Source organism: Macaca fascicularis, chromosome 1, assembly GCF_037993035.2.
Source record: "Macaca fascicularis isolate 582-1 chromosome 1, T2T-MFA8v1.1".
Classification (NCBI taxonomy): Eukaryota; Metazoa; Chordata; class Mammalia; order Primates; family Cercopithecidae; genus Macaca; species Macaca fascicularis.
The window spans coordinates 70,927,821-70,950,236 of NC_088375.1; the positions used below are offsets into that span (position 1 = coordinate 70,927,821).

General features: G+C 37.1%; 1 protein-coding gene across 48 annotated transcripts in view; it reads left to right on the top strand.

The window, feature by feature from the left end:
- Positions 1 to 22,416, top strand: part of RPS6KC1 (ribosomal protein S6 kinase C1) — a 215,008-nt gene that overhangs the window by 94,297 nt on the left and 98,295 nt on the right. For 45 of the 48 annotated variants that reach the window (XR_012432978.1, XR_012433030.1, XR_012433032.1 and 42 more), the window contains one exon: positions 17,107 to 17,222. Coding sequence is in view for 43 of the 48 variants with exons in the window: in XM_074036223.1 (XP_073892324.1) it covers positions 17,107 to 17,222 (116 nt within the window). In the remaining 5 variants the exon portion in view is untranslated. Of the gene's footprint in view, positions 1 to 13,818; positions 13,929 to 16,399; positions 16,562 to 17,106; positions 17,223 to 22,416 lie in introns of those variants that run through there. The other 3 variants (XM_074036343.1, XM_074036336.1, XM_065541615.2) reach the window with 2 other exon arrangements.

Below are 22,416 nucleotides of genomic sequence, written 5' to 3' on the forward strand. Positions count from 1 at the left end.
CCACTGTACGTTCTTGGCACCTTTGTTGGAAATGAGTTCACTGTAGGTGTGTGGATTTGTTTCTGAGTTCTCTGTTCTGTTCCACTGATCTATGTGTCTGTTTTGATGCCAGTACCTTGCTGTTTTGGTTACAATGGCTCTATAGCATAATTTGAAGTCAGGTTATGTGATTCCTCCAGTTTTTTTCTTTTTGCTTAGGATCGCCTTGGCTATTCTGGATCTTTTGTGGTTCCATATAAATTTTAGGGTTGTTTTTTCTATTTCTGTGAAGAATGTCTTTGGTATTTTGATCGGGATTCCATGGGATCTGTAGATTGCTGTGGGTCATATGGACATTTTAACAATATTGATTCTACCAATTCATGCACATGGAATATTTTTCCATATTTTGATTTCCTCTTCAGTTTTTTTTTCATCAGTGTTTTATAGTTTTCATTGTAGAGCTCTTTCACTTTTTTGGTTAATTCTTAGATATTGAATTTTATTTGTGACTGTTGTAAATGGGATTACTTTTTAAATTTCTTTCTCATATTGTTCACTGTTGGCATATAGAAATGCTGATTTTTGTACAATGATTTTGTATCCTGCAACTTTACTGAATTTGTTATCAGTTCTAATAATTTTCTTGTGGAATCTTTAAGTTTTTCCAAATACACAGTCATATCATCTGCAAACAAGGATAATTTGACTTCTTCCTTTCCAGTTTAGATGCCCTTTGTATCTTTCTCTTGTGCGATTGCTCTAGCTAAGACTTCTAGTACTATGTTGAATAACAGTGGTAAAAGTGGACATCCTTCTTGTGTTCCTGATCTAAGAGGAAAGGCTTCAATTTTTCTGCATTCAGTATACTATCTTTGCATCTGTCATATATGGCTTTTATTAGGTTGAGGCGTGTTCCTTGTATACCCAGTTTTTTGAGGGGTTTTATCATGAAGGGACATTAAATTTTATCAAATGCTTTTTCAGCATCCGTTGAAATAATTATTTGGTTTTTATCTTTCATTCTGTTGATATGATGTATCACATTGATTGATTTGCATATGTTGAGCCATCTTTGCATCTCAAGGGATAAATCCCCTTGGTCATGATGTGTGATCTTTCTAATGTATTGTTGAATTCAGTTTGTTAGCATTTTGTTGAGGATTTTTGCATCAATATTTATCAAAAATATTGGCCTATGTTTTTTTTTTTTTTTTTTTTTGATGTGTCTTTGTCTGGTTTTGATATCAGGGTAATATTGGCCTCATAGAATGAGTTTGTAAGTATTCCCTCCTCCTCTATTTTTCAGAATAGGTTGAGTAGGACTGGTATCATTTCTTCCTTAAATTTTTGATAGTATTCAGCAGTGAAGCCATCAGCTCTTGGGCTTTTCTTTACTGAGAGACTTTTTACTGTGGCTTCAATCTCATTATCTGTTATTGGTCTGTTCAGGTTTTGTGTTTTTTCCTGGTTCAATCTTGGTAGGTTGTATGTAAGTAGGAATTTGTCCATTTCTTCTAGACTTTCCAATTTATTGACATATAGTTGCACATATTAGCTACTAATGATCCTTTGAATTTCTGCAGTAACAGCTATAATGTCTCCTTTTACATTTCTGATTTTATTTATTTGTATATTCTTTTTTTTCTTAGTTTGGCTAAAGGTTTGTCAATTTTGCTTACGTTTTCAAAAATCGATCTTTTTGTTTCATTCATCTTTTGTATTATTTCAGTTCATTCATTGCTACTCTGATCTTTATTAATTTTTCTACTCATTTTGGGTTTGGTTTGCTCTTGCTTTTCTAGTTCTGTAAGATGCATTGTTAGATTGTTCATTTGAAGTTTTTCCTCTTGTTTGATGTAGGCACTTGTAGTTGTAAACTTCCCTCTCAGTATTGCTTTTGCTTTATCCCATAGGTTTTGGGATGTTGTGTTTTCATTATGATTTGTTTTAAGAAATTTTCGGTTCTTTTCTTTACTTCTTCATTTACTCACTGATCATTCAGGAGCATATTGTTTAATTTCCATGTATTTCTGTAGTTTCCAAAATTCCTATTGTCATTAATTTCCAGTTCTGTTGTGGTCAGAGAAGATCCTTGAAATAATTTCAATTTTTGTTGAATGTTTTAAAACTTGTTTTAAAACATATGGTCTGTCCTTGGAAATGATCCATGTAGTGAGGCAAAGAATGTGGATTTTGCAGCCCTTGGATGAAATGTCCTGTAAATATCTGTTAGATCCATTTGATCTGTAGTATAGATTAAGCCTGATGTTTCTTTGTTGCTTTTTCTGTCTGGAAGATCTGTCCAATGCAGAAAGCAGGGTGAAGTCTCCAGCTATTATTATATTGGGGCCTATCTCTGTTGTTAGCTCTAATAATATTTGCTTTATGTTTTTGGATGCCGCAGGGTTAGGTGCAGATATATTTAAAATTGTTATATCCTCTCACTGAATTGACCCCTTTATCGTTATATAGTGACCTTGTTTGTCTCTTCTTATAGTTTTTGTTTTGAAATCTATTTTGTCTGATACAAATATATCAGAAAATATTTTTTAGTTTCCATTGGTGTGGAATATCTTTTTCTATCCCTTTATTTTCAGTCTGTTTGTGTCTTTTTAGGTGAAGTGTGTTTCTTGTAGGCAACAGACTCATGGGTCTCGTTTTTTCATCCATTCAGCCAGTCTATGTCTTGATTGTAGTTTAGTCCATTTGCATTCAATGTTATTATTTATAAGTAAGGACTTACACTATTTTGTTATTTTTTTCTGGTGGTTTAGTGGCCTTTCTTCTTTCTTTCCTTTGTGTCTTCCTCTAGTGAAGGCAATAGGGTTTAGTTTCTTGCTTTTTATTTTTTTGTATGTACATTATATGTTTTTTTGTTTGAGGTTACCATGAGGCTTGCAAATATATCTTAAAACCCATTATTTTAACTTGTAACAACTAACACTTGTATAAACAAACAAAAGGAAGACTAATAAAAACTCTACACCTTAACTTTGTCCCCCAGCTTTTAAATGTTTTGTTGTTTCTATCTTATTGTACTGCCTGTGTCTTGAAAAGTTACTATTTTTCGTTGGTTCATCATTCAGACTTCCTACTTAGGATAAGAGTAGTTCACACACCACATTACAGTGTTACAATATTTGTTGTTTTTCTTTGTACTTACTGTTACCAGTGAGTTTTGTACTTTCAGGTGATCATTTATTGCTTATTAATGTCCTTTTCTTTCTGATTGAAGTACTCTCTTTAGCACTTCTTGTAGGACAGGTCTGGTATTGAAATCTGTTAGCTTTTGTTTGTCTGGGAAGGTGTTTATTTCTCCTTCATGTTTGAAGGATACTTTTGCTGGATATACTCTTCTAGGATAAACATTTTTTTTTTCCTTCAGCATGTTAAATATGTAATTCTTAGGAAGGCTTTCCAGACATTTGAAAGGACTTGCGTGTTGTGATCTAAGCTGTTTCTGCTTTAGGGCTCACCACAAGCCTGGTAACGTTATGGTTCTTTCAGATTCTTAGAGGCACCAGCTACTTTGATGGTCTTGGACAAGATCAGGGAGAATTCTCTTGATTACCAGTCAGAGACTCTTGTTGTTTCCTTATTTTCTCCCAAACACATAAAGTCTCTCTCTCTGTTCTAAGCCACCTAAAGCTGGAGGTGGAGTAACATAAGCACCCCTGGGGCCCCTACCACTATGACTGCTCTGCGTCAGACCTGAAGCCATTACAGTGCTGGGTCTTGTCCAAGGCCTGTTGTAACCACTCCCTGGCTACTGCCTATGTTTGCTCAAGGCCCTGGGGCTCTGCAGTCAGCAGGCAGCAAAGCCAGGCAGGCCTGTGTCCTTCCCTTCAGGGTGATGAAGTCCCCCAGCCCCTTCATGGATATAGAAGTGCTGTCGGGGAGTCAGGGACTAGAGTCAAAAACCTTAGAAGGCTACCTGGTGTTCTGTTGTATTGCACTCTTGTGGCACTCAAACCACAAGATGCAGTTCTTCCCACTCTTCCCTCCATTTTCTGAAGGCAGACAAGCCCTACCCCATAGCCACTCACCCCAGGCCTTAGGACTGCTGCCAGAATACTGCTGGCATTCTCTTAAGTCCCAGGGTCTCTTAAGTCAGCTTGTTGTAAATGTTGCCTGGACTGGGACTCACCCTTGAGGGTAGCGGGCTCCCCACTGGCTCAGGGCAGGTCCAGAAATGCTGTCCAATAGTCAAGACCTGGAATTGGGATACCTTAAGTGCCCGCTTGGTGCTCCACCCTTCTGTGGCCTTACTGGTATCTAAGGTACAAGACGAAGTCCCCTTTACTTTTCCCTCTGCTTTTCTCAAGCAGAAGGAGTTTTACTCTGTAGTCACCACAGCTGGTAATGTGCTGAGTCTCAGCTAAAGTCTGCAAGTCTCACAGGCTCGCCTGAAGCCGTTAGTGTAGTACCTGGCTATCGTCGTTGATTATTCAGGGTCCAAAGGCTCTTTAGTTAGCAGGTGATGAATGCTGCCAGCACGAGGTCCTTTCTTTCAAGGCAGCAGGTTCCCTTCTGGCCTAAGGTTCGCCTAGAAATGTCGGGGAGCTAGGACCTGGAATAGGGACCCCACGACTCTGACCAGTGCCCTATCTTGCTGTGGCTGAGGTAGTTTCCAAGATGCAAGACAAAGTCCTCCCCACTTTTCTCTCCTTTCCTCAAGTGGAAGAATGGCGCCTCTTTTGAAGCTTTGAGCTGTGCAGCCTGGGGTTCAGGGTCTGGTGATGCCAGCCCTCCCTTGACTGCCTCAGGTGGTGTCTCAGTATGCCATGTGTCCTCCTGTCCACTGTCTCTGGGCCTAGTTCAGTACCAAGACTCGCCTGTAAGTTGCAATCCTTATGGTCTCAACTGCCTTTCAAATTTACTTGGAGACATAGAGTGCGGTAGCCCTTGTTGGTGAGGTTTGCAGGCACTCAATTTCTGACCACTAGGATCAGCGATTCCCCTGTGGCTAGAGTTGGTTTAAATGCTCCCATCTTGGGTGGGTGTTTTCCTTTTTGCTCTAACAGGACAGCAGTTGCTGCTCAGTACCTCACAGTTGCTGTGTTCTCCCTCCCCCAGACGCTCTCACAGACATCTCTGAACCATGATGCTGCTGCTAGGGGTGGCAGGGGTGGCGTCAGCAATTCAGGACGGCTTTTTTTTGTATCTTTTCCGTGCCTCTTTCAGTAATATGAAGTTAAAACCAGGTACTATGAGTGCTCACCTGATTTTTGGCTCTTATGAAGGTGTTTTTTTTCTGTGTAGATAGTTGTTAACTTGGTGTTCTTGTGGGCCTGGAGATGATTGGTGGAGCTTTCTATTCTGCTATCTTGTTCCACCGTCCCCACTCTCTGAAATCGTAAAAGCAAGACCTAAAAGGATCAAACTATGTTCAAGAACAATTACTGTATCCTAGAACAAAGCTTAAAAATATTGATAGTAGTTAAAAAAAATCCACCACCCAACACGGTAAAATTCAAAATGGATGGCATGAAATAAAATGTTACCATTCATGCATAGAAGCAGGAAAAATACCCCCTTAATTGAGTGAAAATGAATCACTCTGATCCTACCAGGAATTGACATAGATGTTAGAATGATCAGACAAGGGCTTTAAGTGTTGTTATAACTTTGTTTATTATCTTGAAAAAGTGAAGTGGAGACATGGAAGAATTACAAAAGACCAAAGTGAACTTCTACAGGTAGTAGCCACAGTGTCAGAAATGAATACAAAGGTTGTGATCTGTGGCAGATTAAATTTTCCAGAAGGAAAGATTAATGAACTTGAGGACATAGCAATAGAAACTATCCAAAATGAAACAATGAGATGAAAGTATTTTTACAAATTAAAAAAAAAAAAGTACTTCACTGAGCTATAGAACTATTTCTGTATATGGAACTGGGACATGTGAAAATGGAGAGGGGGAGACAAAATATTTGAAGAAATAATGCCTGAAAGCTTTCCACATTTGATAAAAACTATTCATAAGTCCAGGAAGTCCGATAAACCCCAAGCAAAGAAACATGAATACTACACCAAGGCACATGATAATCAAATTGCTCAAAACCAGTGATAAAGGGAAAACCTTAAAATTAACAGCAGGCAGAAGAAAAAAGACAATTCATGTATGAACACACATATGAATGTCATCAGATTTCGTGTTGAAAACAATGTAAGAAAGATGACAATTAATCATTCTGAGTAGAGAAAAAGGTGGAAAAAACCTGTCAACTGAGATTTCTATACCCAGTGAAAATATCTTTAAAAATAAAGGCAAAATAATGAATTGTTTGGGAGTGATGAGTATGTTCTGTTTTCTCTTTGATTTCCTTGGTCAGTCTACCTGAAAGTTTACCAATTTTATTGATCTTTTTGAAGAATTAATTTTTAAAATTTCATTTGTTTTCTCTATATTTTTTCTATATTCTGTTTCATTTTTTTCTCCTTTCCCTGTTTTCTTTTATATGGTTTGCTTTTTATTTTTTAGAATTTATCTTAAGAGGTAAAAGCTTAGGTTATCGATTTGATATCTTGTTTTCAATGTTGGTGTTTAAAGCTGTTAGTGTCCCTCTAAGCACTGCTTTCACATTCCATACATTTAGATATATTGCTTTCATTTTCACTCAGCTTGAAATAATTTCCAGTTATCTTTGTTTCTTCTTTGATTCATGTATTTTTTTAGATACGCATTCTTTAGTTTTCAAATATATGTGAATTTTCCAATTTTTTATTGTTGATTTCTAGTTAATTGTTATGGTTGGTGAATATAATTTGCATGACTTAAATTATTTTACATGTGTTGAGACTCGCTTTGTGGCCTAGTACATGGTCTGTCCTGGAGAATGTTCTATGTGTACTTATAAGGAGCACATACTCTGCCGTTTTTGTGTGGAGTATTCTGTACATTCAGAATTCAGGTTGGTTGATAATACTGCTCAAGTTTTCTACATTATTACTGATTTTCTGTCTCTGTTCTAGCAATTATTGAGACATCTCTGATGAGTATTGTTGAATTGTCTATTTCCTTATTTCTGTCATTTTTTGCTTCATCTGTTTTGGAGATCTGTTAGTAGATACATGCATGTTTATAGTTGTTACAGTTTCCTGATTAATACAACCTTTTAACATTATAAAATGTCTATTATTGTCTGTGGTAACTTTTTTCCTTAAAATAGATTTTGTCAGATATTGGTATAGCTGTCCTCTCTTATGACTACTTTTTGCACAGTATGTTTCCATTTTTTGTATTTATAACCTGGTTGCTGCTTTGAACCAATGTGTATCTTCTATAGACCGGATATAGTTAGATCCTGTATAGTTTTTTTAAATCCAGTCTTAGAAATAAGCTCTGCTTTTGATTAACATGTTTAATTTATGTACACTTAATGTTTGACAATGTATAGAGTTCAGCCATTTGAAATGGCATTAGTTAAATACATTTGTAGATGTGTAAGCCGGGTAACTCAGTATTGTGACTTCTTGCTACTCTCACCCTGTGTTTGATTACTAGCCTTAACAGGTAAGATCTGTCTTGTTCTCTTGCCTTGTCTTGGCAATGTGTTTCCTATTCCAGCACCCTTGAAACTAGGGCTCTGTTCAGTTTTGATCAGACCCACCTACAGGTTCCCCAAAATAACCATTTGACCTAAAACTCAGGCTTGGCAGCTGGGAAACTCTCATTTAAGTTGTTATAATACTTTTCCAATCTTTGTGAGAACAAGGTGGGGATAGACAGATACCCATAACATCACAGTAGCTAATATTCAGGGAAAGCAAAGTTTAATTAATTTTAGTTTATTCTACTTACAAATGGAGTAGCTCAATTTAGAACAATTTGTATCAAAACAAAGAGTTAAATAAACTTGGACACATAGGGCTACTTTTCAGTATTTTTTTTTTTAAACTTTTTTTGAAAACATGTAGACAGAAAGTCGTGTTCCCTGAAAGTTGTTTATTACCAAAGTTTTTCTGTGCTAAAACTAGTAGTCACAGATATGTAAAAAATTGCCCTCTTTTTTAAGGAAGAGAAGGAACCCTAGAAAACTAGTGTAGGTTTGTAGTTCTTCCTTAATCTTAGATTTAATTTGCTCTGGAAACATAGAACTTTAGAGATTACTTACCTGGGGACTTCAGGAATGTCCATCTGGGAATGATTATTGGTATACACTATTACTTATTATATAATAGTAGTAGTAGTAATAATGGTTATGATGATCTCTCATGTAGTGAGAACTCAAGAAGGACAAAGTTCATATGCAAAACAGTATATTTGCTTTTTCATTTGTCATTTCAAGATATATATATGTTTGGTGGATCTAGATGGAATGGATTTTATATCATTAAAAAAAACAATGAACCCTTAAACTTCTGTTGATACTCAGGAGACTTAGTGTACTATAGCCTATTGGCATAAAGTGCTGAATTTCCCACAGGGTTACCACGGGGGAAGAAAGTCTGGATGAGTAGTTTCCTGGCATATGCTTCTTAAATTGTTGGCTATTTTGGTGTCAGATTTTATGTTGAGAGTTTTCATGTTTTAATGACAAAAATGTTTACTGGAAATTATAGCTTGGAAAAGAGAGCCACTTTCCTGCTTCAGTAGAAAGCTAGGTAAAGCATTGATGTGGGGTAAAGTAGCTGTGGAGTTTTATATTCAGATTCTATGAACAGTAAACAGAGCATCTAAAATAACCACTTGCACATTGCAACAAACACATCATCATTTGCTTAAAAAAGAGTTATAATTACAGTTGACGAAGCATGGACACCATAAAAAATGCATTAGTTTGGCTTGACACATTAATTACCTGTTTTTGCAGATGTTTTTATGTATTGTTGTGTGAACAGTTTACAAAATAATTACAGGAAAGTCATATGGAAAATAAACTAAGTGGGTGGTTTCTCATCTAAATATTTTCATTCATGTGAATCTGTGAGGCACAGCTGCTCTATAGCAAAAGCGGAGAGACAGATGAGGATTCTCGAAGTGTTTTTTATTAGCTGATCTCTGTCATCAGTATCACCACGTTTTTATATCTTTAGCAATACAGTTTAAAAACATTTGAGATGGCTGATTTATTCCCTGTGATTACTGAAAAAATTTTTGATTCTGATCAGAAGAAATGTGATTTATCTATGATTATTTTAAAGTAAGCCAAATGAAACCAAAAAACCCTAAATGAAAATCTATTATTTTAGTACTGACAGGGTATTAGGCACCTTGAGAAAGAGTTGATTGTTATTTTGTAATTACTTGAGTTATGCAGTTTTATATTACTTATAGCTTGTTATATCTTTATAATTAAAGTTTGTCATGTGTAAATTACACAGTTCTGCTTATTTCTTCTGTCTTATGAAGTATTAAAACTGTAAATCTGCTTTTTCTCAGAAGCATACTGTGTTGCCATTAGTGTTCTCAAAATGGGTTTCATCTGAAAAATAGCCAGCTCATTATACAGAGATATTTTACCTTTACAAAATATTAAGGGACACACCTTTCAAAATTATAACTGTCAAACAATAAATAGATAGCTTTTTAGACACCATTCTGTTTACACAGTGGTTTATACTTACTTAGAGTATCAGTGCTATATTTTCCTCGTGTTATGACAATTTTTTGTAAAATTAAATCAAAATATAGATTCTCTTTTTAGTCCAATCATGCTTCTTTTGGACTGTGTTCACCTGTATTCCTTTTGTTTGCATTTCAGCTACACAGATGATGAAGACCATAATTAAAGATACTTTCCCGGACATGCATTTTATGTAGCTATTGTTTAAGTTAGAGAAAGGCACTAAATTATAGAAAGAGGTAATTGATACATCAGTAGGCATGAAGGTATTGTTATCAGACCTTATAATAGTGGTGGCAAGTCATATACACCATGGAATACTATGCAGCCATAAAAAAGGCTGAGTTCATGTCCTTTGTAGGGACATAGATGAAGCTGGAAACCATCATTCTGAGCAAACTATCACAAGGACAGAAAACCAAACACCGCATGTTCTTACTCATAGGTGGGAATTGAACAATGAGAACACTTGGACACAGGGCAGGGAACATCACACACTGGGGTCGGTCGTGGGGTGGGGGCATGGGGGAGGGATAGCATTAGGAGAAATACCTAATGTAAATGATGAATTAATGGGTGCAGAAAACCAACATGGCACATGAATATATATGTAACAGAACTGCACATGTTGTGCACATGCACCCTATAACTTAAAGCATAATAAAAAAATAATAATAGTGGTGGCAAGTAATTTATACAATTATCCATTCATTTGTTTAACAAAATTTTATTGAAGGTCTTCTACATGTAATGTTCTATGACAGTGCTGAGACGACTGTAAACATTGAGATGACCGTGTGCCTGGAACATAGTAGATAACTCAGAAACTATTAGGCATCTTTTAAAGGGGATAGGAGGGGCAGGAATAAATGGTAGAGAACATTTTCACTCTGGTGGCTTGTATAAAGAAAGTTAATTGTTGGGGAGGATTTTCTCTGTTACTCTGAAATTGTTTTCAAATGTGATATAGTCTGAGAGTATTACTTGACTCATTGTGTTTGGAGACAAAGTCTCACTCTGTCACCCAGGGTGGAGTGCAGGGGCACCATCTCAGCTTACTGCAGCTTCTGCCTCCCAGGTTCAAAGGATTCTCCTGCCTTAACCACCTGAGTAGCTGGGATTACAGGTGTGCACCACCATGCCCAGCTAATTTTTGTATTTTTAATAGAGGTGGGGTTTCCCCATGTTGGCCAGGCTGGTCTTGAACTCCTGACCTCAAATGATCCACTTGCTTTGGCCTCCCAAAGTGCTGGGATTACAGGTGTGGGCCACTGTACCTGCCCTCATTCTTTGAATTGTTTAAATATGGAGATATATCTGTTCGTGTTAAGAGCCATTTGAAGAAAGATGGAATGGAGTCTGTTCTAATTCTGATGTATTAATACACTAAGTCAATTTAATTTTTAAGGTAGAGATGCATTAAAGGAGTCTGAAACTTCATGGGTTGAGAATAATAAACTGCTTGTTATCAGTAATTCTCTTGATCACTTTACATCATTTCAAAGGAAAAATATGGGAATTAATATCATGGCATCAAGAAAACAATTACTGGACTCTAGATTCTTCCGTAGATTTGCTACTTCTCTTAAGATGTATCTTATGGCCAGTGAAACAATGAGCAGAATCCTTTTTTGGGGGTCAGGAGACTTTCCATATTTAACAGTATGGCGGACTAAAAATTCATAATGTACGTGGAGTTTCATTTCCAAATTTTCTCTGATTATATTTTTATTCCTTCTTATAAGGAAAAATTTTAATTCCTTAGTTTTGGCTCTTTCTTTTTCCTTTGATGTCTGTCATTAGCTCTTTGTGATGTTTTAATCTTATTGTTTTATAAGCCATTTGACTTTAGAACAAGAGAAACTTAAGGGACTGCTATTATTATTATTTGGACAAGAGTTTGGACTGCAAATTATTATTTGAGTTTCTCATCACTAAGAGACTGGCCATTTTTATTGCCTGGCCAGTATCTCTGTCTGTTGCCCAGGCTGGAGTGCAGTGGTGCCATCACAGCTCATTGCAGCCTGGAACCCCTGGGCTCAAGCAATCTTCCCATCTCAGCCTCCCCAGTAGCTGGGACTACAGGTGTGTACCACCAGGCCTGGCGAATTTTAAAAATTTTTTTGTAGAGGTGGGGTCCCACTGTGTTGCCCCGGCTGATCTCAAACTCCTGGGCTCAAGCCATCTTCCTACCTCAGCCTCTCAAAGTGCTGAGATTACAGACATGAGTCACCATACTTGGCCAGCAATGTTATTTTGAAGGGAGTAAATAAGTCTTTGGATTCTGTGTTTAAAATTGCATAACAAGGAAAAATAGGTTAGGGAGCAGAAAGAAATTGTTGAGTCTAAAAGAACACTGTCTCTTTAGGTATTTAACACTGTATGATATAATGATGTATAATATGTGTTTTCATTTAGTGTTACTGATAGCAGAAAAACTGCTAAACATCATTGAAACAATCATAACTGAGGCATTGCTTGGGCATCAATATTATGACTTTTGCTTTTACTATTCTTTGGTGGCTCTCTGAATTTCTAGGGGTCACATGAAATTGGTTTTGAAAAAACATTAATAGGGGGTTGACTAAATGCAAATGGAAATCAGATTCCCTGACTGGTTCATGTTATACGTGGAAAGGCTGATGGCTTCAGAGTTGTGGTAGACATGTAGAACTATAAATTACTATTCTTCTCAAGGTTGCCTTTTGTTGTCAGAACACTTAGCATAAGGCAGAAATGGTAGGCTGTACCTGAAAAGAACAAAACACCATTAAATGTAATAAATCAGCACTTAAAAAAAACTAACTATAACTACCAAGGCCATCTCAAGCGTGAGTTTTCTTTTATGTGACTAAAGTTGTTAAAAAAAAAAAAAAAAGAAAGCAAAAAAGCAGCAACAAACAGAAACTCAAACCCAGTTTGATTTGGATGTTCTTTCTGTTGTGATAAATCTGAATGAAATCAAGCATGCTCGACTAAGCACAGGGCCCACTGGGAGAGTATTTGTGGTGTAGCGAAATAAAAATAAGAATATAATAAAATGTGACTAAGTAGAGTCTTACGTGGGGATTAAGTTCTGTGCATGTGGCAAAAATCAAATAGAGTCAAAATACTCTTAATAACCCCTTGAAATTTCCCATGAAACACAGATACAGACACATTGTCTTTCAAGATGTTTAAATTGGCTTGTTCTTCCTCCAGCATGGCTTTTCTTTTTTAAACAAATGATGAGGCTGTTAGTTATATTCTTTTTAGTGACTAAGGGTAGAATTGGAAGAACTATTTTTTATTCTAGGTTGCTAAATGAATTTTATTAGTTCCATGAGTAAAAATGCCCCTTGATTTTTTTTTTAAATGGGTAAATGAGAAAAGGCCATTGTTTTCCAAATAAATATTTGGGTAATAAAGATGTTCAAGAGACTAGTTTTTTCCAGAAAGGCCTATTCTCTTTTATATGGTATGACATATACCTCTTTGTAGCTCCAGTTCTCCTGTATGTTTGTCTGTTGTCTTTGTCTCTCCATTCTGATTCCACTTTGTTTTGTTGCCTGACAGGCACCTTTCTCAACTTCTTATGTTTATTTCTCTGTATCTTTGTTTCCATACTCACCTGTACTTCTCCCATGCTCTGGATTTTTCTTGTTCTATTCAGGAACAGTTGAATAATCAAATTCAAATTCAGTTACTGTACTTTATATTGAAAGGTAGCTTAAGATAGTGGCAAGTACCCTGAAGTATGGTGTAAGACCTGGTTTAGGTTCAGGCTCTTAAAGTAACTGTGTAACTGAGAAAGACATTTCACATTCTTGAGACTTAATTTTCTTATGAAAGAAAATAATATATTTCTTATAAATAGAATATAGTATAATGAAGGGTACCAAATGGTGATGGCTTCTTGGATAAGTTAGAATTTCTGGATTCCGTTATCTGTATACCATGCCTTCTATAAAACTTTCCTTAGTGACTGAAGTCAGAGATGGTGCACTGAGAAACACAGGATGGGTAATTGAGTGTTTCTGTAAATTTCATCAACAACTTTGGATTTTCTCCTCACATCTACTCAGCCACTCCCTGTCAGAGATCACACACTATTAATCACCCTGTATGATCAGAAATTGAGAAGGTGAAGAAACACAGGTTGTCACAATCCACATTAAGACATCTTTTATGATACACCAGAACTTTTTAACATAAAGGTTATTGAATAATGGGAACAGTTTTTCTTTTCTTTTTTCTTTAAAGACGGAATCTTGTTCTGTTCCCCAGGCTGGAGTGCAGTGGTTCATGCAGTGACATGAGCATGGCTTACTGCGGCCATGACTTCCCGGGTTCAAGTGATCCTCCCGCCTCAGCCACCCAAGTAGCTGGAACCACAGGTGCGCACCAACATGTCTGGCTGATTTTTGTACTTTCAATAGAGACAGACATGGGGTCTTACTGTGTTGCCCAGGCTTGTGTTGAACTCCTGGGATCAAGCAGTTCTCTCACCTTGGCCTCCCAAAGTGCTGGGATTATAGGAGTGAGCCACAGCCTAGTTTTTCTTTTTTGAATGCATAAGTTTTTTTATGTTGAATGCATAAGCCCAGTAGAAATTCTTGCTCTAGCTGAATGATTAACAGATAATCATTGTGGACTGTGTGTGTGCGTATTTTAAAATGGAGAACAAGAAATCAAGCAGATTAGAGTTAATTAAACATTTTTTAGTCAATTAAAATCTGTTTAAAGTCACATTTGTCAATAATTTGACTAGTTAGAAATATCCTGGAAATCTATAGAGTCAGCTTTTTTTTTTTTTTTTTTTTTTTTTGCTGATGCTGACAAACCTGAATAAGCATCCAGGAGCAGAAATCTTCAAGAGATAGTTTTTATTCTTGAATGCTGCTATTGATCAGCAGTGATGATGACCTCCTTTTAAGGGACTGATGAGGAAGGAACCATAGTATTTACATATAGGGTTACTTTTGTTTTTTTTGAGACCGAGTCTCACTCTGTCGCCCAGGCTGGAGTGCAGTGACACGATCTCACTTCACTGCAACCTCTGCCTCCCGGGTTCAAGTGATTCTCCTGCCTCAGCCTCATGAGTAGCTGGTATTACAGGTACCCGCCACCATGCCTGTCTAATTTTGTGTTTTTTTTTGTTGTTGTTTTTGTTTTTTTGAGATGGAGTCTCTCGCACTGTCGCCCAGGCTGGAGTGCAGTGGCGCAATCTTGGCTCACTGCAAGCTCTGCCTCCTGGATTCACGCCATTCTCCGCCTCAACCTCCCGAGTAACTGGAACTACAGTTGCCCACCACCATGCCCAGCTAAGTTTTTGTGTTTTTAGTAGACCAGGATGGTCTCGAGCTCCTGACCTCGCGATCCGCCTGCCTCGGCCTCCCAAAGTGCTGGGATTACAGGCATGAGCTACCGTGCCTGGCCAATTTTGTGTTTTTAGTAGAGATGGGGTTTCTCCATGTGGGCCAGGCTGGTCTCAAACTCCTGACCTCACAGGATCCGCCTGCCTCGGCCTCCCAAAGTGCTGGGATTATAGGCATGAGCCACTGCACCTGGCCTATATATAAGGCTACATTTAAAAAGCCTTTCAGTATTTCCATCACTTCATTGTAGTTTCCTTGGAAGTGGAACCACCATATTCAGCAGGAGTCCATTTCAACTTCTGGCTTCTGGTTCTTGTTTCTCTGTTGCTATGGAGACTGCCTAGAAAGTGGCAGAAAAACCAAAAGTTTAAAAAATAGTAATTTGATTATAAAATATGGCTTTAACTCTAGCTTTAACTAGGTGTTCCATATCTTGGCGTTTTCGAATTCCAAATTATTTTGTGAGATGAGTTGATTTTTTTTCACGAAACAAATTTTGAAATGTTATTAAAGCTTAAATACACTGAATTTAAAGGTAAATTGCCATAGTTTTTATTATATTTGAGCCTAAGGTGAATCAAAAATCTTAAATGGGGATTTAAATTAGGGCTTGGAAGGCATAATCTGAAATGAGAAGAGCTAGTGAGAATGGAAATAGCAGACTCTAGACACAGTAAACCGTAAACCAAAGGACTAGTATTGTGTAGAAATAGTGAATAGCTGTTATTATATGGCATGTTTATCTTCAAAGTATGTTATAGTTATTTAAGTGATTTTCACAGAAGATACTCATTTTTCAACTGAGTAGAAAAGCCCTCTAAAACCTTGCATTTAGGAAGTAAGCAGATTGTAAGGGTAGAGGCAGAAGTACACTGACATTTTAATTGCGGGTTGAGGAGTTGGAGAATTAATAAATAAATGTTCCACGGTTAAAAAGCAATAGAATTTTTTTCCCCCACCAAGACCAGTTATATTTGTGAATTCCTCATGAAAGAGAGAAGAGATGGAATTGTAATGTAAAAGGTGTGAAAGGAAAGTTATTTAGCAAAATTGCAATCCCAACTTTGTTGCAGCTTTTCGCTGAGGTCTGTATTTAGTCAAAATTCTTTGGTTTGCATGTGCGGAAATCCAAATTTGAACTACCTCAGGGAAAGAAGGGCAGGAATGTGGCTTTGCCGATGCCAGTTACGTTAGAGGAATGTAGGTTCACCTGAAAACACTGGGATTTCTTTCTATTTTCCTTTTAAGTCTCCCATATCTGCTTTCTGAGTCAAGTTCGTTTTTTCACATTGGCCTTTTTTTTGCATTGGCAGAAACCGGCTGTTGGCAGTTCCTACTCCTCTTATTTACAGCTTGAATAACAAAGACAGTCCAGTTTGTGTTGTGCTAATTCCCCCCTTCTTAAACTGTGGCCAGGAGGATAGGGTTCTATGATTGGCTCAGCTTGTGACTAGGGGGGCCCACCCTTGGCTAAATGGACCTTGGTGATTAGAGGGACTGACATCTGAAACAAGAAAGCAGCTTTCATTCAAACCACCTGGTTAGTGATGGGGGGAAGTGGTAGAAGAGTATGATGGGAAGAAGAAAGGGTCATTTCCCCGGAAGCAGGAGGAGATGCTGTTCCAGGCAGAAATAAGAAGAGGGTTCTACTAGTAGTCTTTTGGGAGAAATTATCTCTTTTTTATAATTCATTTCACTTCAGTTCAGCAAACCAGGAAACATTATTTTGTAGGATTTGGTTTTTAGAAAAATCCAAGGTTGTAAACACACACACACACACACACACACACACACACACACACACACACACACACACACACACACACCCCATCTGTTGCATTTGGTCCTATTTGTTGAGTTGCTTAGCTGTATAATGTCTGGACTAGGGCTAGTCTTTTTATCTTCAGAGCTTTTTACAGATAGACATTTCTTATATATTTGACTCCTACTAAAATACGTCAGATTATCAATACATACTTAAATAGGAGAATGTTAGAATTTGGATAAATGAAATAATGGGGGGTAATAGTTAGACTTGGTTGATATTAATAATTTTCATGTCTTTTCCAATTTTGAATATCTCTTCTTTTCAGTTAGAAACGTGAATAAGCTGCACATTGGGTACAAGGAAGTTAATTTTCAGGTTGAACTGAAGAAAGGTTATTTTTTACATGTTCAGATTTTTTTTTTTTTTTAGGAGAGTCAAGCCCTACCCGTCGAGAAGCTGTAAAGAGAAGAACAGCTGAGTATCTCATGCGGGCTGAAAGTATCTCTGGTCTTTATGGGAAATTTCAACTTGATGATGTATCTCAGGTATGTCTCATATTTTGTTGTGTATTTTCTTCAGTGATTTTTTGCTGTCTAGTCTGTCAGCTTTATTTGTAATTAGAATGTTATAGGATTTTGATTCTTTGAATTTTATTAATAATTTTCATAAAGGTTGTTGGTAGAAAGAAAAGCATTATCGCAAACCACCAAAAGTGGAATAAAATGAGACTTGCTTTCTCCTTTTCTTGGTCTTTTATTGGTTTATTACTGTACCCTTAATTTTCTCATCTGTAGATTGAGAGTAATTTATACTGTTGTGATATCTATTTGTATTTGGACTTTTTAAAGTTAGATTGTGATTCTTATATAATTGTTCTCCAGTTTTATTGATTCATGTTAAAACTATTCATTTTAAGCATTACTTATACAAGTATATGCTATTGGTCACTTGGAATTATAAAAGCATAATTCTAGCAGGGATAGTTAGGTTATTTGGGACTTCCCCTAGACTTGTCTAAGGCAGATGAATGCTGAAAACATTAGAAGCATTGCAGGTTATTATTGTTTTTATGCTGTATCAACCTGGTTTTGGCAAATTTCTGGAGGAAACTTTTCTGTTATTTTTTTCTTTATATCAAACTAAGTTTTTCTGAAGCAATTTAAGAATTGTGTCTTCTGGAGATGGGAAAAAGGGTTTAGTTTTTTTTTTTTTTTTTTTTTTTGAGATGGAGTCTCAGTCTGTCCCCCAGGCTGGAGTGCAGTGGCACGATCTAGGCTCACTGCAAGCTCTGCCTCAGCCTCCTGAGTAGCTGGGACTACAGGCGCCACCACCAGGGCTGGCTAACTTTTTTGTATTTTTAGTAGAGACGGGGTTTCATCATGTTAGCCAGGGTGGTCTCGATCTCCTGACCTCGTGATCCACCCTCCTCGGCCTCCCAAACAGTTTGTTGTCTTAATTGATCTAAGAGTCAGGCAGCCTTGTTCATATCCAGTTCTGCCACTCGAAGTCATGGAAGATTGGACAAGATGCTTAATCCCACTTCTGAATGTCAGTTTCTATATCTGATTAATGAGAATATGGTAATTTTTTGCTGGGTAGTTACTAGGATTAAATGAAGTAAAAAAAAATCACTCATGTGGATTACACAGATACACATAAATCAAATGCCTCTCTAGCACAAAGATCAGCCCATAAGCCAAAAACTTAAGTTTTAGCCTCATTCTTCATTTCCCGTTCATGTACCGCCTTACATGCTTTTTCCCACACATTTTTATGCTTTGTATACTTTTTGAAAATGATAAGGCCAGGCGCGGTGGCTCAAGCCTGTAATCCCAGCACTTTGGGAGGCCGAGGCGGGTGGATCACGAGGTCAGGAGATCGAGACTATCCTGGCTAACATGGTGAAACCCCGTCTCTACTAAAAATACAAAAAACTAGCCGGGCGTGGTGGCGGGCGCCTGTAGTCTCAGCTACTTGGGAGGCTGAGGCGGGAGAATGGCGTGAACCCGGGAGGCGGAGCTTGCAGTGAGCCGAGATCTCGCTACTGCACTCCAGCCTGGGAGACACAGCGAGACTCCGTCTCAAAAAAAAAAAAAAAAAAAAAAGAAAATGATAAGATAGCAGTTATCAAAACTGTACTAATCAGTGTAAGACATTCTGAGAATTTCTTCTATTCTCTATCATGGTTCTTTTAATTATATTATTAAATTTACTTCCTTTTTTGGCATTGAATTTTATCTTTTTAAGTGGAATATTTATGTGAACATTACTTTTTCCATGGGATTGGCAACCTTCCTCCTGTGTAGTACTAATGTGTGTATACTCAATTTCATTTTGGGTGGGGGCATTAATAAAAGCATTAACATAATTCCCTGTGAACTTGTTTTACTAAATGCGTCTTATAAATATTCTAAAATTTGTTTTAAATTGTTTACTTTTTTAATTTTTTTTTTTTTGAGATGGAGTCTCACTCTGTCACCCAGGCTGGAGTGCAGTGAAGTGATCTCGGCTCATTGTAACCTCTGCCTCCCGGGTTCAAGCGATTCTCCTGCCTCAGCCTCCCGAGTAGCTGGGACTACAGGCGCATGCCACCATAGCTGTCTAATTTTTGTATTTTTAGTAGAGATGGGGTTTCGCCATGTTGGCTAGCCTGGTCTCGAACTCCTGATCTAAGGTGATCCACCCGCCTTGGCCTCCCAAAGTGCTTGGGATTACAGGCATGAGCCACCGCGCCTGGCCAATATTCTAAAAGTTTTAGGGATTTAAAATTACCAGTATTCTATTCATTCTTATAACATTAAATTTGAATGGTCTACCTATACTTACTTATGTAATCCTCCCACTTTTGCATTCCTGTTAGTTTCCTATAGGCATGTCTATGAAACAGTAATTTCTTAGGTAAATAAGTATGTTGAGCCTCCTGTATAGTTTAGACTAGAAGAATAGAACCATGAAGTATATCAGTCAGAATTTCTTCAAGTATAACTGCTAATGAGAATAAAACAGAAGAGATCTAATATAGGAAAGGTGATTACATTTGATTATACACTAACTCATTAAGCATCTGTTAAGACTGTATATAGAATCAAACTAAATATACTTTGGAGTTATACAAAAGATGATGACACAGCCTGCTCTTGCAAATCCTGTAGCATAGTTGAGGACCCATATATGTACATAGTTGAGCAAACAAAGTTACACTGGTAAGAGCCATGTAGAAGAATGGAAAATTCTATGAGAAAGGATAAAAAGGGGTACCTTCTGAATCTGATTTGACATGTAGGATTTTTTCAGTTCTTAGGCAAGGAGGCTAGAGGAGAGTAGGCACAGTATTTTTCTCTCATGGTAAACATTTGCTTTTTAAATTTTCCTTTTGTATGTTATTTTGTTAAGCCTGGCCCTTTTTGGCCAAGAGCATGCTTGATTATTTTCTTATGTATAATTTAAAAGTCTTTCAGAGGATTGTTATTAGCTTGGTGCATTTATTAATCCACTTCTTTAACCATCTTTGGGCCTGAGTTTCAACCAACATGATGAGAGGATTTGTATAAATGATTTCTAAGGCCCCTTTAGCTCAAATTTGGTGCAAAGCAGATACTACTTCTCTCTGGAATCAGTGTGCAAACATTTCTTTCTAGCCTGGTTGATTAAGACAATAAAGGAACCCTTTTTTGCTTTTTAAATTTTTGTTAATTACCGTTTTCTCCTTTGGTACAGTCTGTCATGACTCCTTCCACCCAGGTTTTCTGTGATGTTTTAAGTGTTTGCTTTATTGAACTTTAGAGATCCTTATATAGTAAATACAAAAGTTCTAAGTTTCCCAGTCATTCACGTTAATGTCTTTTTTGCAAAAGTACAGAAAGGATAAAAAGCACTCTCTTACTCTTTTTCTTCATTGCTTCATTACTAAAAGGCTCCAAGAAAATTTAGGAGCAGGTTTCAGAAAAAAAAGAAATGAGGTTTTTTTTGAAGTAAAGGTTGAATATTAACTGAAGGAGACAGATTTCTTTCTTTCTTTTTTTTCTCTTTTTAAAAAATAAATCTTAGGCGACACTGAATGATTTAAGAATTAATGTTAAAAGAGGCTCTCCCTGGAAAAGATATAGAATAGTTTTTTGCTTTTTTTAGCTGTAGGAGTTTGAAACTCTGGATCAAATTTAGAAAAATACAATAAATGATCTAAATTTAGAACAAAATATTGTGTAGTTTTTAAAGTGTGGATATGTTTTTATGCAGTTACAAGGTGTGAATGAAAATTAATATGTAGAATGTATACCTTTCCTGAATATTTGTAGATTTTGAATGCAACTGATATAATAATACTGAAAGTGTTTTTCTATTGTGCATTTTGTTTGCTTGTATTATTAATTGATATTATTCCATTATTCCTTAGAAAATATTTTAAATTTGCCCTCACTGAGACATTTGCTTAAGTCAGTAATAGGTCTGCAATTCAGTGTCAGGCTTGAAATGTGACCTAGTGCGGCTCAGGAGACTGGGTATTAGGGTTGGTAGATTGCCCATGAAAGTCTTTGCAAAGCCAAAAATTCATGGATGAAGCCAAATTCAGGAGCTCTGGCATAATTAGATATTAGAGTTCAGAGTGTGGTTTCTTGATAGACTCTTTGTGGTACTTTCCTTTTGCCCTTGATTGCTTATTTTCCCACAATAATGGTTACTCTCGCTCAGGTTATTTGAGGAGTAAGTAACCTTCTTTTAAATGTGGTTGGTGAACCAGCATCATCAGCATCACCTGAGAGCTTGATGGAACTGCAGAATATCAGACCTACTGAATCAGAATCTTCTTTTTAACAAGATCATCAGGTGATGCACATACACATTAACATTTAAGAAGTACTGCACCAACAGATTGGGAAAAATAGAGAGAGCTCATTGAGAACAGGAAATAATATCAAGTGAAAAAGACAGTGGGCAGGCTGAACAGCAACTTCAAAAACAAATCCCCAAACAGAAACAGAGCCTTTTAAAGAATGTACAACAGGCCTGTAATCCCAGCACTTTGGAAGGCTGAGGCAGATGGATCACTTGAGGCCAGGCATTCGAGACCAGCCTGGCCAACATGGTGAAACCCCATCTCTACTACAAATACACACACAAAAAATTAGCCAGCTGTGGTGACACATTCCAGTAACCCCAGCTACTCAGGAGGCTGAGGCACAAGGCTGTCGTTTGAGCCTGGGAGGTCGAGGTTGCAGTTAGCTGAGATCGTGTCACTGCACTCCAGCCTCGGCGACAGAGCGAGAACAACAATAGTAAGTAGGTTCTAAATGGTGTGCCAATTCTAATCCATGAGTAGTGGCTGCCAGGAGCATTGTATTGAGAAGAGTTGTGAGACTGTGGGATTAGCAGAGATTCCTGCCATGGACTTGACCAGTTGAATGATATGTACTTGCCACCTCTGCTTTTGAAGATTGTTGGGTCATCATGTATTCTTGTCTCTTCCCTTGTCTCTCTTTCCATTTATACCAGGTATAGATGAATACAACTATTCTTTGCCTGTCTGGGCATCTTCTGCTATAATAGCTAATAAATATAAGTGAAAATCTTACTTTTCCATTAAGGAACTCAATCATATTACCTAGAAATACACTGCTTCTCCCATCGCGCTTCATAGTGCAATGGGCCGAATTTCACCTAACAACATTCTTTTATTTCATAAGTAAGATTTAATCCTCTCTTATCTATTACCTACTTTTGCTAACCTTGCTGCGTCTCAGT